Source organism: Carya illinoinensis, chromosome 1, assembly GCF_018687715.1.
Source record: "Carya illinoinensis cultivar Pawnee chromosome 1, C.illinoinensisPawnee_v1, whole genome shotgun sequence".
Lineage (NCBI taxonomy): Eukaryota > Viridiplantae > Streptophyta > Magnoliopsida > Fagales > Juglandaceae > Carya > Carya illinoinensis.
The window spans coordinates 41,053,418-41,067,725 of NC_056752.1; the positions used below are offsets into that span (position 1 = coordinate 41,053,418).

General features: G+C 39.0%; 2 protein-coding genes across 4 annotated transcripts; one reads left to right on the plus strand and one right to left on the minus strand.

The window, feature by feature from the left end:
* Positions 1–403: 403 nt before the first annotated feature.
* Positions 404–5,751, plus strand: LOC122319425. 3 transcript variants are annotated; one of them, XM_043083098.1, is made up of 2 exons: positions 404–543; positions 1,991–5,751. In XM_043083098.1, exon 2 carries the CDS (start codon positions 2,182–2,184, stop codon positions 5,158–5,160), a length of 2,979 nt encoding a protein of 992 aa, XP_042939032.1. In that variant the 5' UTR covers positions 404–543; positions 1,991–2,181; the 3' UTR covers positions 5,161–5,751. The 3 variants fall into 3 exon arrangements, with proteins under 3 accessions (XP_042939032.1, XP_042993425.1, XP_042939038.1); XM_043137491.1 differs by having other exon boundaries at positions 407–543; positions 2,149–5,751; XM_043083104.1 differs by lacking the exon at positions 404–543 and having other exon boundaries at positions 2,248–2,384; positions 2,495–5,751.
* Positions 5,752–10,679: 4,928 nt separating this feature from the next.
* Positions 10,680–11,756, minus strand: LOC122299468 (protein FAR1-RELATED SEQUENCE 5-like). The gene has a single exon (XM_043109831.1). The coding sequence runs from the start codon at positions 11,754–11,756 to the stop codon at positions 10,680–10,682; it is 1,077 nt and encodes a 358-aa protein (XP_042965765.1).
* Between the last annotated feature and the right edge of the window lie 2,552 nt (positions 11,757–14,308).

The following is a 14,308-nucleotide window of genomic DNA, read 5'->3' on the forward strand; positions in this document are numbered from 1 at the left end:
TGGAACAACTACACAGACTATTCTTGAGGTATTTCTTCCACTGTGTACGTTTATATAATAGCTTACAAAGAGGAAGAAGAAATGAGTTATGATAGATTCACAATTATTTTTACATTATTTTTTACAACTAAATTTTAGAATGAAGATATATATTTATAGTAACATTACTTTTATAAGTTATTTTATAAAAATATTTATTATTTAAAATATAATTGTTTAAATAATCATAAAAATAATTGTATGTCTATTATTTTCCTTACGGCAGATGGGCCAGGTTCGGTAACAACGGCCTCATCATGCAAATTTGAATATTACAGGGGCATATTGACAAATTTTTTATTTATATTAGCCCTTAAAGTTTAGCATATTTACAAGGCTTGCCATTCTGAATAAAAAATGGGTGTGACAGTAGAGAATTTCAAGTCAAATCCAGATTTTTCGTTCGTGCCTCATTTCTCTTCAAACATCCCGCTGGTTTTTACATGTCTCTCCCTCCCTCTCACTCTCCTCCTGGCCTGTGCCTTCTCACCTGAACCAAAACAAGTAAGCGCTCCCTCCCTGCCTCCACTCTCCAGTGTTTTTTTGTTCTTTTACCCGTTTTCGGCTGCACCGATTTCAAGTTTTAGGGTTTTTGTTTTGTTTCTTTTCAACCCAAATTGTAAATGCCTCGAGAACTTGTTTTACTTATTTTATCCCAAATTTCTCGTTCCCTTGTTTTTCGACTTAAATGCGGAGAGAACCATCTTATGACATGCGCAGTATTGTTCTTAGTTTGTTCGGTGCGTCAAATTTGTTAGTTTGGTCTTGCGTAACATTTTGAGTGAAATTAGGGTTTCTCGGCCTCTCTTCTGGTTTTCCGTTTGTAATTATGGTTTCGTTCGGTTTGTAGAGTTTTTAATTGCTTTTACTGTCTTACTGTCACCTAGTTTGATGTGGGTCTTGTTCACTAGTTAAAGCAATATTAATGTCGAGGGCCCTAGTCATTGGGACTTGATTCACACCATGTCAATGAGGTGCGCACCGAGTCGTTTAATGCCCCATTTTACAGCTTTGGAAGATTGTCCAATGCACAGCGTTTTTTTAGTAGTTTTCTTAACGTTGCTTGATTATTGTTTTGTCCAAGTTAAAGCATGTTTATTGGTATGTTTTACTTTTATGTTTTTTTTTTTTATTTTGCTTTCTTTTGTTTTAAATAATTTTTTCGTTTTAATTTCTTAGTAAAATCATTCATGGGTTTGTGGACTGCTCAACTAATTGACCCATAATCGGTGTTTGTGATATATGAGGTCTTGCAGTTTAATTAGAAAGGCTTGTTTTTCTGATGGTTTGTATTTTGCAAAATAATTGTTGTTTTTCCCTTACTTCCTGTTACAAGTTGAATTTCAAGCTGACAAGACAGTGAATATTTTAAAAAGAACTGAATAAAAAAAGAACACTACATGTATCTTGGATTGCAGTCGTTATACTGTCCAATCAAATACAATTCAATTGTTTTCTTATTCAATTTCAATTAGTGAGTTTTCAAGTTCAATCAACTCATTTTCAAAATCTCAAGTGGATGAATAAATGTCTTGAGAAAGTCTTTCATTTGAGTATCATTATAGACAAATACCATCCATATTATCTATTGAATTTGAGCCGGAACTCTATAAAAGATTTATTTTTTCTATCTTATTTAACCTTTATTTCCTATCTCATACTTCAGCCTATCTAGTGATCTATACCTAGCCTTTTATTTTATTTTTTATACATATAAACTTAATTTTCATGTTTTTCATGGATGAACGCGACATATTTTCACGTCTAGGATTTCCATAGACAAAATATCTCACTGTCGAGTTAATTTCTTATTCTTTAGATATTCCGATTCAATTAATAAACAAACTTCCAACAACTGATGCATTCGTATCAGTTTTCCCTTAGGCTTGTTTTTCTTTTTCTTAGTAAATACTTGGCTTTTACTTTTTTTGACTATGTACAAAATCTGCAGAGCCAAATCTGAACAGGAGAGTAGAATATCTTGGCCGATGGGACGGGGTTTATGGAGGGCTAATAAAGCCTTGACATTTTTAATTTGCTCTCTTAATATATGTTGAAGCAAGCATAGGTTGTTGATGTAGCTGTTTTGTTTTATAAATTCCTCTGAAGCAAGTTGAGTCAGGTTCTGGTTTTGGATTGGTGATGGATTGTAATAAAGAAGAGGCCATCAGGGCCAAGGGGATTGCTGAGAAGAAAATGGAAAGCAAGGATTTTGAAGGGGCTCGTAGGGTTGCTCTCAAGGCCCAACAACTATATTCTGATCTGGAGAATATTTCTCAGATGGTTACTGTTTGTGATGTGCATTGTGCTGCTGACAAGAAGTTGTTTGGGAATGAGACAGACTGGTATGCCATCCTTCAGATTGAGCAGACAGCAAATGATGCAATGATTAAGAAGCAGTACAGGAAGTTTGCTCTCCAACTTCATCCTGATAAAAACAAATTTTCTGGTGCAGAAGCTGCTTTTAAGCTGATTGGGGAAGCTCAAAGAGTGCTTCTAGACCGTGAAAAGCGTTCCTTGTATGACATGAGACGCAGAGCTTCTGGGAGTAAACCGGCTGCACCACATCGGCCCCCTCAAAAGGCGAGCTGGAACTCGAATGTCAGGGTTCAGAATGACTTCAGGGGAAAATTTACAGCCTTGAATCCTCAGCAGCAGCAGCAGCAGCAGCAGCCACAGCCAGCTCAAGCGGGGCTCTCTGATGTGCGGCCAACTTTCTGGACTGCCTGCCCATTTTGTTCAGTAAGGTACCAATATTACAGAGAAGTCGTCAATAGATCTCTTCGTTGTCACACTTGCAATAAGCCCTTCATTGCATATGATGTGAATGTGCATGTTGCTTCGCCAACTATCAACACAAGTCATGCACCACCAACTACAAACATGAGTCAGCCGGCAGTTGCACAGGAGAAATATGGTGCTTCCAAAGTGGAGGTGGGATGCAAAGGGAATCTTAGGACTCAGAATTCTAAACCAGAACCTTTCCAGAAGAAAAGTCCCACTTCCAAGTTTGGCTCAGAAAAGGTGAGTGGTAAGAGAGGGAGGAAGCAGGTTGTGGAATCCAGTGAGAGTTGTGACTCTGATAGTAGTACTGACTCTGAAGATGTGGAGGTTGGCAATGATGATAATCTTGAGAATGTTTGCAATGGAGACCTAAACCCCCGTAGATCTACAAGGAACAAGCAGCAGGTTACTTACCAGGATAACTTGAGTGATGATGATGGGATTATCGGCAGTCAAAAAAGAGCCAAGGGAAGTGAATCATCCCGTGCCCCTAAAAAGGAGAGTAGAGATGCATCTACAGAGACATTCAAAGTTAATCCATCTGATTTAGCTGCTAATGTAAAAGGTCTGAAAGAGGTGAAACAGAATGGGAGTGCTTGTTCTGAGGAGAGTTTGCCAAATGGAAACATGGAAACCAAGAAGGTGAGCAAGAAAGAAACTGCTGACAATGATGACCTCAAGCAACGTCCTGAAGCTCATGTCAATTTTGCATCCGATTCAGGCTCCAAAAAAAAATTGACACCAGATCCTGAGTATCATCAATATCCTGATCCAGATTTCAATGATTTTGACAATGACAGGAAACAGGAATGCTTTGCTGTAGGGCAGATCTGGGCTGTTTACGATAACTTGGATGGAATGCCTAGATTTTATGCACGGATCAGGAAAGTCCTCTCTCCTGAGTTTAAGCTGAGGATAACCTGGCTAGAGCCAGACCCAGATGACGAGAATGAAATTGAATGGGTCAATGAGGACTTGCCTACTTCTTGTGGTAAGTTCAGAAATGGTAACTCGGAAGACACTAAAGACCATCTTATGTTCTCTCACTTGATTTCTTGGGCAAAGGGCAGCCGGAGAGATACGTACAGAATTTTACCAAGGGAGGGAGAAACTTGGGCCCTCTTCAAGGACTGGGATATCAAATGGTACTCTGAACCTGATCAACACAGTAAGTATGAATACGAATTTGTTGAAATCTTGTCAGACTATGAAGAGGGTGTGGGTGTATCTGTTGCATACTTGGTTAAAGTGAAAGGTTTTGCAAGTCTTTTCTGTCGAATGGCTAAGGAAGAAACAGGTGCATTTCAAGTTCCACCAGCAGAACTGTTTAGGTTTGCCCACCGGATTCCATCTTATAAAATGACTGGTGCAGAAGGACGAGGTGTTCCAGCAGGATCTTTTGAACTTGATCCTGCATCTTTACCCCTTAATGTTGAAGAGATTGCTATGCCAAAAGATCTGGAAGTGGAAGCTGGAAATATGCATCGCAATGGTCCGTGTTTGAGGCCTTCAGAGGAAATGAGACCCACGGTGAAGTCTGATGGACATGCATCCATGTGCCAGGCGGATGTCAAGGGGCCTGGGGACAGCAGTTTTGGTAAAGTTGTAGATGATCATAAAAGTTCTCCTGCTTCCGCTCCAGAAGCTATTGAAATTCCAGAACCTGAATTCTACAACTTTGATGCTCAGAAGTCCAAGGGAAAGTTTCAGATTGGTCAGATCTGGGCTCTATACAGTGATGAGGATGGCTTGCCAAAGTACTATGGTCATATTAAGAAAATTGATTCTTCGCGGTCTTTCAAATTGCATCTCACGTGGCTGGCCTCCTGCTCGCTGCCAAACGACACTATCCAATGGCATGACAAAGACATGCCCATTTGTTGCGGCCACTTCAATATTAGTAAGAGTGAAACACAGGCCTATACTGACACTGAGTCCTTTTCACATCAGATGAGAGCTGATCCTGTTGGTAGGAGGAATGAATATGCCATCTTTCCCAGGAAAGGTGAGGTTTGGGCATTATATAGGAACTGGACTGCTGAAATAAAATGTTCGGACTTGGAGAATTGTGAATATGACATGGTAGAAGTCATTGAGGAAGATGGTTTGCAGATACGAGTGTTGATTTTGGAGCGTGTAGATGGTTTCAACGCAGTTTTCAAGGCTCGTATAAAAGAGGGTTCAAGGTTAACTATTGGGATTCCTCGTGTTGAGCTTCTCCGGTTTTCCCATCAAATACCTGCTTTCCAGCTGACAGAAGAGAGAGATGGCAGCCTCAGAGGCTTCTGGGAACTCGATCCTGCAGCATTGCCAGTTAAGTACTTTTCTTTAAATTAGAGTGGCAGGATCACAAACCTTTCATGATCTTTATCCATGCAAGCACTGCCTCTCCAGCCAGAGTCTTATTCACTGAATACTGGTGTGGTAAATAGAATGATTGATATGGGAGAAGATCTACTATTCCAGAACAATTGGATGCAGAGTCTATTAAGTTTTGAGTTAATCCATCAGTTTTGTTTTTATCGTTACTCTGCATTGGTGCTGCAATCAAGTGCATATGATGCAAGTCTTTGGCATGCAATGATTTTTTTTGTCTCAGTCCCGCTGCATTGGAGAGAGATAAAGGTTGTCATGTTGGTTCCGTGCATTCATTCTTTCAGTTTATAGTCATCTGAATGATGCGACGTAACTTGGCTAATTATGCATAAATTTCAAATCGGGCTGGAATGTGTGCCAAACTTGAAAATTGTGAAATTATTCGCAGCGAAGTGACAATAGTTTTGTCTGGATTTTCATGCGACACCTCGTCCTAGATACAATGAATCCACTCGGCTTGCTTTGTGCTTTTAGATCAAGTAGGTATAGTGAATCGGACGTTGTTAGACTTGTTCAATTTGGGATGCATCCAAAATGGGGTCCTTTGTTCTCTCTCTCTCTCTCTCTCTCTCTCTCTCTCTGCAACTCTTTTATTGAATCAGCTGTGCATGAAGATCATGAATGCTCGCCAATCTCAGGTTTGTTTCAGTGTAATGCATCCTTGGAAGTGCATACAGAATTAAGCTATGGAATGATAGAACAATTCCGGAAGCGTTGCACTCCAACGACAGGAATGAATTTCCAGAAACGTGCACCATCCAGTCCAGCATCGAAAAGTTCCATCCTACGAGTAAAAATGTAAATCCAGGGTTTGCCCTAGGAGAGTTGGCTTTAATGATAAAATGTTGAAGCATTCTAATAAAAATTGACATTACAACAAGAATAATTCTTAGCGTCAGCCACTATTTGGTTTCAGCCGGAGCACACCTTACTTGGTGTTACAGTAAAATGACATTTATGTCCCTGAAAACAAAACGTTAGAAGATCATATTTCGCTCATTTCAAACTTCCCCCTCCTCCTCTCCTCTCGTCTCTGAATCCTCCCCACCCACCCTCCACCCCCCACGAGCAAATCCCCCGCGTCGCCCAGAAAACCCACACTCATTCGAATGTGAAAAAACGTTGTATACATTCTCGTAGAGTATTTTCTCCATTTCAAACTTGCCCCTCCTCCTCTCCGAATCCTCCCCACCCCCCACGAGCAAACCCTCTTCCCTCCCATCCCAATCCTCTCCCCCATCCCCACCCCTAACCCCTGCGTCGCCAAGAAAACCCACCTCCATTCGAATCTATCCTGCAAAATACTAGCTGGTTCGTCGCGTCCCATCACCTTCCTCTGTCATATTTGTTTCACCAGCGCTTGCTCAGTCGCATAGGTAAATGTTGTACCTAATTTTCCTTTCAAATGATTATCAAATAATTTATTGAGAAATTTGTTTTGTTGAGTATTGTGAGATGGGTTTCGAAAGAGATGGGTTTCGGAAGAGATGGGTTTCGATAGAAACTGGTTTCGAAAGAGATGGGTTTCGAAAGACCTAGGGCATGGACCAAAAACCTTATTTTCTGCTTGACGAGCTCGGTTTCACAAATATTATCATTTACATTTTGAAGTCAAACAAAAGAGGGATAATTGTTCTGGTACTCTGCCTTTTCCTTAAGACTCTGTTTTATGAGATCATTGTATTTAGTTATGGTAGTGCTATATTATAATTTTTCGATGATTATTAGTTTGATCTGTGTAGTGGAAAAAAGTACCAAAATATTTTGAGCAAATCTGTAGTTTTGGTTGTGCATAAAATAAAATAAAACCGAGAAGAATGTGATGAATCATGAAAAAACTTTGCTAATAATTGGAATGGCTCACACCTGCTGCATGTGATGAATCATGCAAATAATTTAAGCCCTTCGAAATATTTATAATACATGAAAGTGGTACTCATTAAATGTGCATAGCTTGTATCAAATATGGATTGCCCAAATGTGTATTGAGTGTTTGCTTTTAGTTAGTTTATCTCTTTTCAACCTGATGTTGTTGGTTAATTTTACTTGATAAGGAAAATATCTGACATATTTGATCCAAAGGCCTGTAGATCTTGGCATGCCAAGTGGTGCGTATTCTAAGGGACATGCTTACTGTTTTGTTGTTCATGAAGAATCAACTGGATAGACTGTATTTGTGCAGGGGTTCAAGTCTGTTTATTTGGTTTTGCTAGTGATTTTCTGCATCTTTCTTCAGCAGTCATTCATTAGGCTCTATTACCGTGTACTGGATTATCACAATTAGATAGACTCTTGTGTTTGTACTTGTCATTCGATTTTTTGAAGGTGGCATGGCATCATCCCAATCATCATCTTCATTTGGTGATTTTGTGATGGTATCACCAACTTGTTGGTGTGGCTTGAAAACACAACTAAAGACATTTCGCACTAAGTCTAATCCGTTCAGAAAATTTTTTGCTTGCCCAAAATATGATACGGTAAAGCAGCTAATCCTTAGTCATAATATTTGCTAATATTCATGCTTCCAGCCTATTCGTGTTAATAATTGGGAGTTTGAACTAGTTGCAGGGCGATGCACGATGTGAATTCTTCATGTGGATGGATATATATCTTTTGCTAGATCAAAACATTCGGACTAGAGAGACTAAAGTTTGGACTATGTGGGATGAGGTCTTGCTGCAAGAGTGCCAAGTGCAGAAAAGGGAGGAGAAAGTAAATGAGAGAGAGAGAAGCCTGAAAAAATCTAATAGAACATTATTGTGTTTGTATTGGATTCTCACAGCTGTAATAATTATAGCTTGGTTTGGATAAATTGGAAGTTGACTGTCATGTATGAACCTTTTCATTTTGTGCTTGTTCCCCACATGTAATTAGAGTGTCTGTAATAGTTTTGGTTATGATGTACAACCAAGGGGAATTTCCAGCCACCTTGTATAATTATTTAGCTCTTTAATTAATGAATATATGTATCAATTATGTATCCATTCAGATTCTGCTATTGAGTAGCATCCAGAAATACCAATTAAACTGTTTGGTTAATAGCAGACGGATTATATGCCTGTGTAAGTTTCCAGCGGCCTAACCACCATCCATGAAATATGGTCCATTTTGTGTAAGTTAGGACAGTTTATGTATTTCTGGAATTTGAAGAAGAATACCAAAGGGAATAACTAATACCGTGACTTGCATACATTAGAATCAAACTCATCGTATTACATCCAAGTCATACGTATAAGCCAACATAAAGTTAAATACATTCGGATCATTAAATTTGTTCTATTAAATTCATAAGCATCACGTAGATGGGTGACCTTGTGTTTGCCAAAACTCATTCAGTGCTACTCTTCTGCCCAAAAAACTGATGCATGATCCAGAAAGTTTGCGCTGTATATGTTGCCGTGCATGTTAAAGCTGCCTAACCAAGACATATCTCCCTCCTGAGTTGAAAATCAACTCAATCATCCCAAGTAGTTCTGACCATATACAAAGCAAAAATTAATGAATAAATAGACAATCTTGGGAAGCCGAAGTTTCATAATATGTTCTATAAATGCCGAGCCTCAACAAAAGTTTGCACTATAAACTCCCACAATAATTCTCATTTCAAAAATACAAAACTTAAACAACTTTTCAATTTGTTTCATGAAATTTTCAACATGTACAAAAAAGGTTGAGGTTCAAGGATATCAAACCTTCAACTTTGTACCACTTATATTTTCCATAGCAACACACTAATGATACTGCCACCCCTGCTGCTCAACACCACTGCCAAGATATAGAACTAAGCCCCAAAAATGCTGACAGTAAAAAAAAATGTTGCAAAACTGTAAAACAAGCCTATTGTATAGAGAACTCACACCTGTTACATATCTCCAAAAGCCTATGTTAACCATCCGCACCTTTTCATACCCCACTGCACTATAAATTATTGTTCATCACAAGTGGTTAATAGAAATTATCCAAAAACTTCCTCCATGTTTATCACAACATTTTCCACTTGGTCATGCATCTGAAAAATCAACACAATAGTCACTCATCCAAAATAGAGCACATATATTATCCATGATGACTCCAGCATTAGACCACATCAAAAATGGTCACCCATTTGGAAAAAAAATTAATATACACTATCAAGTTTACCTTTCAATAAATAAACAACCAATCAACTAGATTAACTCAGTTATGACCAAAATGCATTTAACAGAAAGCGCAAGAGGTAGAACAATGTGTATAACACCTCCTCATTCCCCAATGGCAGCCCTTGTGTGAGAACACTGTTTTGTGTTCCAACATCACCAACTCCCTCATCACGTTGAGATGCCGGGCTGTCCAAGAATGTTGTTTCATTCTCAAATATCAGCCTGCAAGTCTAACCATTCATAAAGGACAAAAATTTAAAATCATGCACATATATTACTTAAAGTTAAACTAAACTTAACTAACGTTTAATATGTTAAAATAATTACCGTTTTCCTTTTTCTCTTTGTTGCCAACTTCTCGATCGGCGGAACCTTTCTCTTAATTGGGGTCTCCCTTTCCCTCGGACCACATGGGGGCTTAATAGCTTCTTTCCCTTATCCGTAACTACATTGTGGCCGACCAAGGTTGATTCAGAATTGTTGCATCGACGTACATCTTCATCATCACATTTCGAATCAAAGTCATCGACGTACCGCAGGAAAGCATTCACACGCTCATAACTTGGGGATATTTTTGTTGCTAGTTTCATGCATCGTTTAACCACCATCTCATACCTCCGTGCATCTCCACTAGCCCGACAGTCATCATAACTACTTGGGATCAATGTATATCTCCTTTTCTCGTCCTTTCTCCATCGATCCAAGACATATCTTTCTGGCAACACACTAATCCTCTTAAACTGACAAACTCTAAGTGCATGCCTACATAGAATTTCCCTCATCTCAAATAGAGCACATGTGCATTTCAATTCGCACTCCTCTTCATTATAATAAACTGTGTAGTGAACTATTTTTGTGCAGTCATCAAAAGCTATTTCATCCAAAATATTGAAGGTTGAAATGCACCCCTGCTGGGAGACCATTGTGCAATTACAACACATTATGCCCATCAACTCTTTTTGGAACTCTTTAAACTTTATTGCCGTGTATACTTTCTAAAACTGCTTCTCAAAGTTGAAAGGGGACACACAAGGGATCGTTTGGTTAATAGAGTTGAAATCAGCCGTGGTCTCCACCTCTACCTTTTTTTTGAGAGCATTATCGAATTGGTCGACAAATTCCTTCAACGTCGTTCCAGAATGGACATACCCGTCGAAAAAAGCATTCATGCTTTCTGAACATTGGGTCGTGCTCATACCAGCCCAAAATACGTCTTTCAAATAAACTGGAACCCAAAAAGTCCTTTCCTCGTATAAGGACTTGAGCCAATTATTCTCTCTTAAATCATACGTATCAAGTAGTTGACCCCACCTCTCCTCAAATTCCGTGGAGGTATGTGAATCATACAAAGCAGCCTGAATGGAGGATTTCAACCATGTGCTGAAATGGGAATGAGACCCTAACTTCTCGGGAAGTTTGCGCATTATATGCCATGGTTCCCGGAAATACAAGGGCAATTGCGTTCTTCATTGCCCGATCTTGGTCCGTTATGATCGCTTTCGGCGCTCGACCGTTCATGCAGTCTAACCACATTCTAAACAACCAAATGAAGGTGTGTGTGTCCTCACTTGACAACAAGCCTGCCCCTAGTAATATGGATTGCCCATGATGATTAACACCGACAAATGGAGCAAAAGACATTCCGTATCGATTTGTTAGGTACGTTGTATCGAATGTCACAACGTCCCCGAAACACTCATAAGATGCTCGACAATGTGCATCGGCCCAAAAAACATTTCTTAGCCTTCCCTCATCATCAACGTCGATGTCATAAACGAAACCATCATTCTTCTGTCTCATTCTTTGGAAATAAACCCTGAGTGCTTCGCCACCTCCTTTTCCCAACCTTAAATGTCTAGACTTATCAATGAAATTCCGACAATCTTTCTCTTGAAATTCTAGGTTTTCAAACCCCCCCGCATCAACTACCAGAAAATAATAATTTTTATTCATTCGGATACCGGCTCTGTCATTTAGCTCAAGGATTATTTGACTATATTCATCTAGAACCTTGTGTGATCTTAAGAGTCTAGTCTTCTTGGGGCTCACAGTAATATGGTTGTGTGTATTCTCAACAGTGGTGACAAGCCATTTTTCATTTTGTTTCAAAGTGGCATTTACCTTCGCCTTGCAATCCGTCTTAGTCGTTGGCCGTGGCTTAGATATATTATTGTGCTTCGGTTGGTATTTTCCTCCACGAGCACAACCAACTGTGACATACACAGGCCAACCATCATCATCTCTCTTCGTCCTCTGTGTCCTTACACCGAATCCCTCTTGCTTAGCATATTTCTTATAGTACCCCAAAAGCTCTTTTACACTCTCGAATTCCATCCCAGATCTTGGAGCATCAACCTGTACCTCATCATCCGGGACAACGATGCTACCCTCTAAGTCTTCATCTATGTCGAAGTACATTTCTAAAGATGAAAACAACGGGATGGATTAGACCGAATTCAATGAGAGCATCATTAAAGTGAAAGCATACAGAACTTAAATACCATCAGCAGCATCATCAAATGTGCAACCAACATTTTCTGAGAACTCTGGGCATTCGGGAAATTCTTGCAAAGAAGCCTATGGATTGCCCGACGAAGGGTACTGCATAGTTTTTCAATGCAAAAAAAATTATGGGTGTTAGTTTGGAAACATGACTTCATCCAAGATTAATTCTGAAATTTGTTGGGTATTGGCTAAAAATTTAGGAATTTAGGGTAAGTAATACTTGGAATGGCTCTTCAACTCAATTAAAGTCATCCAGATTACTCGATTGAGGGTAGGACATATTTACATCAATTTGATTCTGTAATTATGGAAATAGTTAGATTCATGAGCATCTTTCAAACACACTTAATTTAAATTTAATAGACACTGAAACAGAGAATGGCTTCCTTCGGATTTAAACTCGAAGCACAAAAAAATCAGCAATATATAAAACAGGAAATTTATGTAGATCTAATGTTTAAATGGAACGGTGCAATTCTCAGATTATACAACCGTCCTCATGAACACATTTAATGTGACTAATTTTAATAGATGAAACATGAATGACAAAATAATAAGATTTCCAGCTGATCTTCTTTCTCCTAGGATGAAAATCTGAAGAAAAAAGCCGTGTCATAAACATTTCTTTAAGGAATGCATTGCTAGAAAATTGATGTACCTACATAAAATGCAGGTACAGTTTACAAAGACAACCAACGGCCCATGCTTTAATTAATAAATTTAATTAATCACTTCGTGCTGAAACATGGACATAAACATACTAATGATGAAGAAACTTTCTGCACAGTATCCTTTAGATCTTATACAAATAAACTGCATGAAACCAGGATATTTTAATAAAAATATCCTAAGGCCATCAACACTGCATGGGAAATACAATTCAGCTAAAACAAATGAAAAACATAACACATCGATATTTATATTCCAAATTCATTTTAAAATTCACTTCATATTAATAGGTATATGGGCAGCTCTTTTTCTTACGTGCATAAAAACCTACACTGCTTATTTCTTATTTTCTTAAGCATCTTGGTTATCATAATGTTCACCATTCCTTAACCATCTATGCTTGTGTTCACTGCTCATAACATTCACTGTGAGAATCCTATTTAAAATCAAAAAGATTATGTGATGAATCTCTATCAGATTCGCATATTTCTCTTACTTGGTTATCATAAGATCAACCACTTCGTATTAACAACAAAATGCACGACTCAAAACTTCTACAAAGCATTTTGCAGATCCTCATGGCTCCATTCAGTTCCATATAATGGTTAATAATTTTCTCACAAACTATGCACATAATATAACATGGATAGTAAAATGCAGGAAATCATGTCACTTGTTCGGAAGATTTCTCTGAAAAATCAATTAAGTTCAGTAAACTCACTTGGAACCACTGGCAAAAAAAAAAAAAATTCATGGAATTCTAAGGAGCACCTCTTGATAGACCAATAAACTATCAAAAAAGAAGTTATAGGTAGCTACACTGAGATAAGAAATCAGAGAGTGAAAGGTCTAAAATCAAATCAGGATAAACACATCCATTTAGGGAGTCTTAATTCTCTTTGCCAATTTGGGGCTCACCCTCTCCATGTTTAAGCTGTAACGAGTAAAGATTCAGGGAGAGGCACTGAGGCAGGGTGGAGCGTGTCCAAGCCCCCAGTGAGTCCACTCAGTCAGACCAACTTAAAATCTCAGACTCAGTACCCCACCCATATCCCTCTCAGTTTCTGCACACACTCACAAAGACACACCCCTCGCTTCTAGACAACTCATATCACACACCTGATTCGCTTCTCTCTCTCTCTCTCTCTCTCTCTCTCTCTCTCTCTCTCTCTCTCTCTCTCTCTCACAATCAAAAGAAAAAGCATTCTTCTTCTTTAGTTTTTAAAATAGTATCATCAATGCAAGCTTTGCGACCTGCATGCTCCAGTCCAACCAAATCGAGGTAATCACTACTTTTCGAATGCACCAAAAGGAAGGCAACAGGCAATGTGTTAATATATACGTATTTAGGGCTGCTACAATTAGATTTCAAACTAAATCACTCTAGTACAATAAAAACGATGCCTTTCAAAACTTTAATGAAAACAGAGGTCGTTAACAGCAGAAAGTTTGGTTTTTTCTCCATGCCCTAACTCTTTCGAAACCCTTCTCACAAAACCCTTTTATTGCACCTCTCTCAGTAAACAATAACAACTTAATCATATGGAACGAAAAACTGAACAACTTTTTACCGTTGACCAGGGACGGCGGCGAAACAGAGGAACGTTGGACGGCTTTCTTACTCGGGGTTAATGTGCGATTTGCTCTGTCAGAGGAGCACTCAGGGAGTGGTGGCACTTTGTAGGAAGAGGAACATCGCTTGGTGTCGCTGAACGGAGAGACGGCATCGCAGGGCGGTGCTGGGCAGAGGAAGGTGATGCGACACAGGCAGGCTAGGGAGGAGCTCTTTTGCGGGA

Excerpts from the sequence above, each read along its gene's own strand:
- LOC122319425 (XM_043083098.1), top strand. The coding sequence starts at position 2,182 with ATGGATTGTAATAAAGAAGAGGCCATCAGGGCCAAGGGGATTGCTGAG.
- LOC122299468 (XM_043109831.1), bottom strand. The coding sequence starts at position 11,756 with ATGTACTTCGACATAGATGAAGACTTAGAGGGTAGCATCGTTGTCCCG.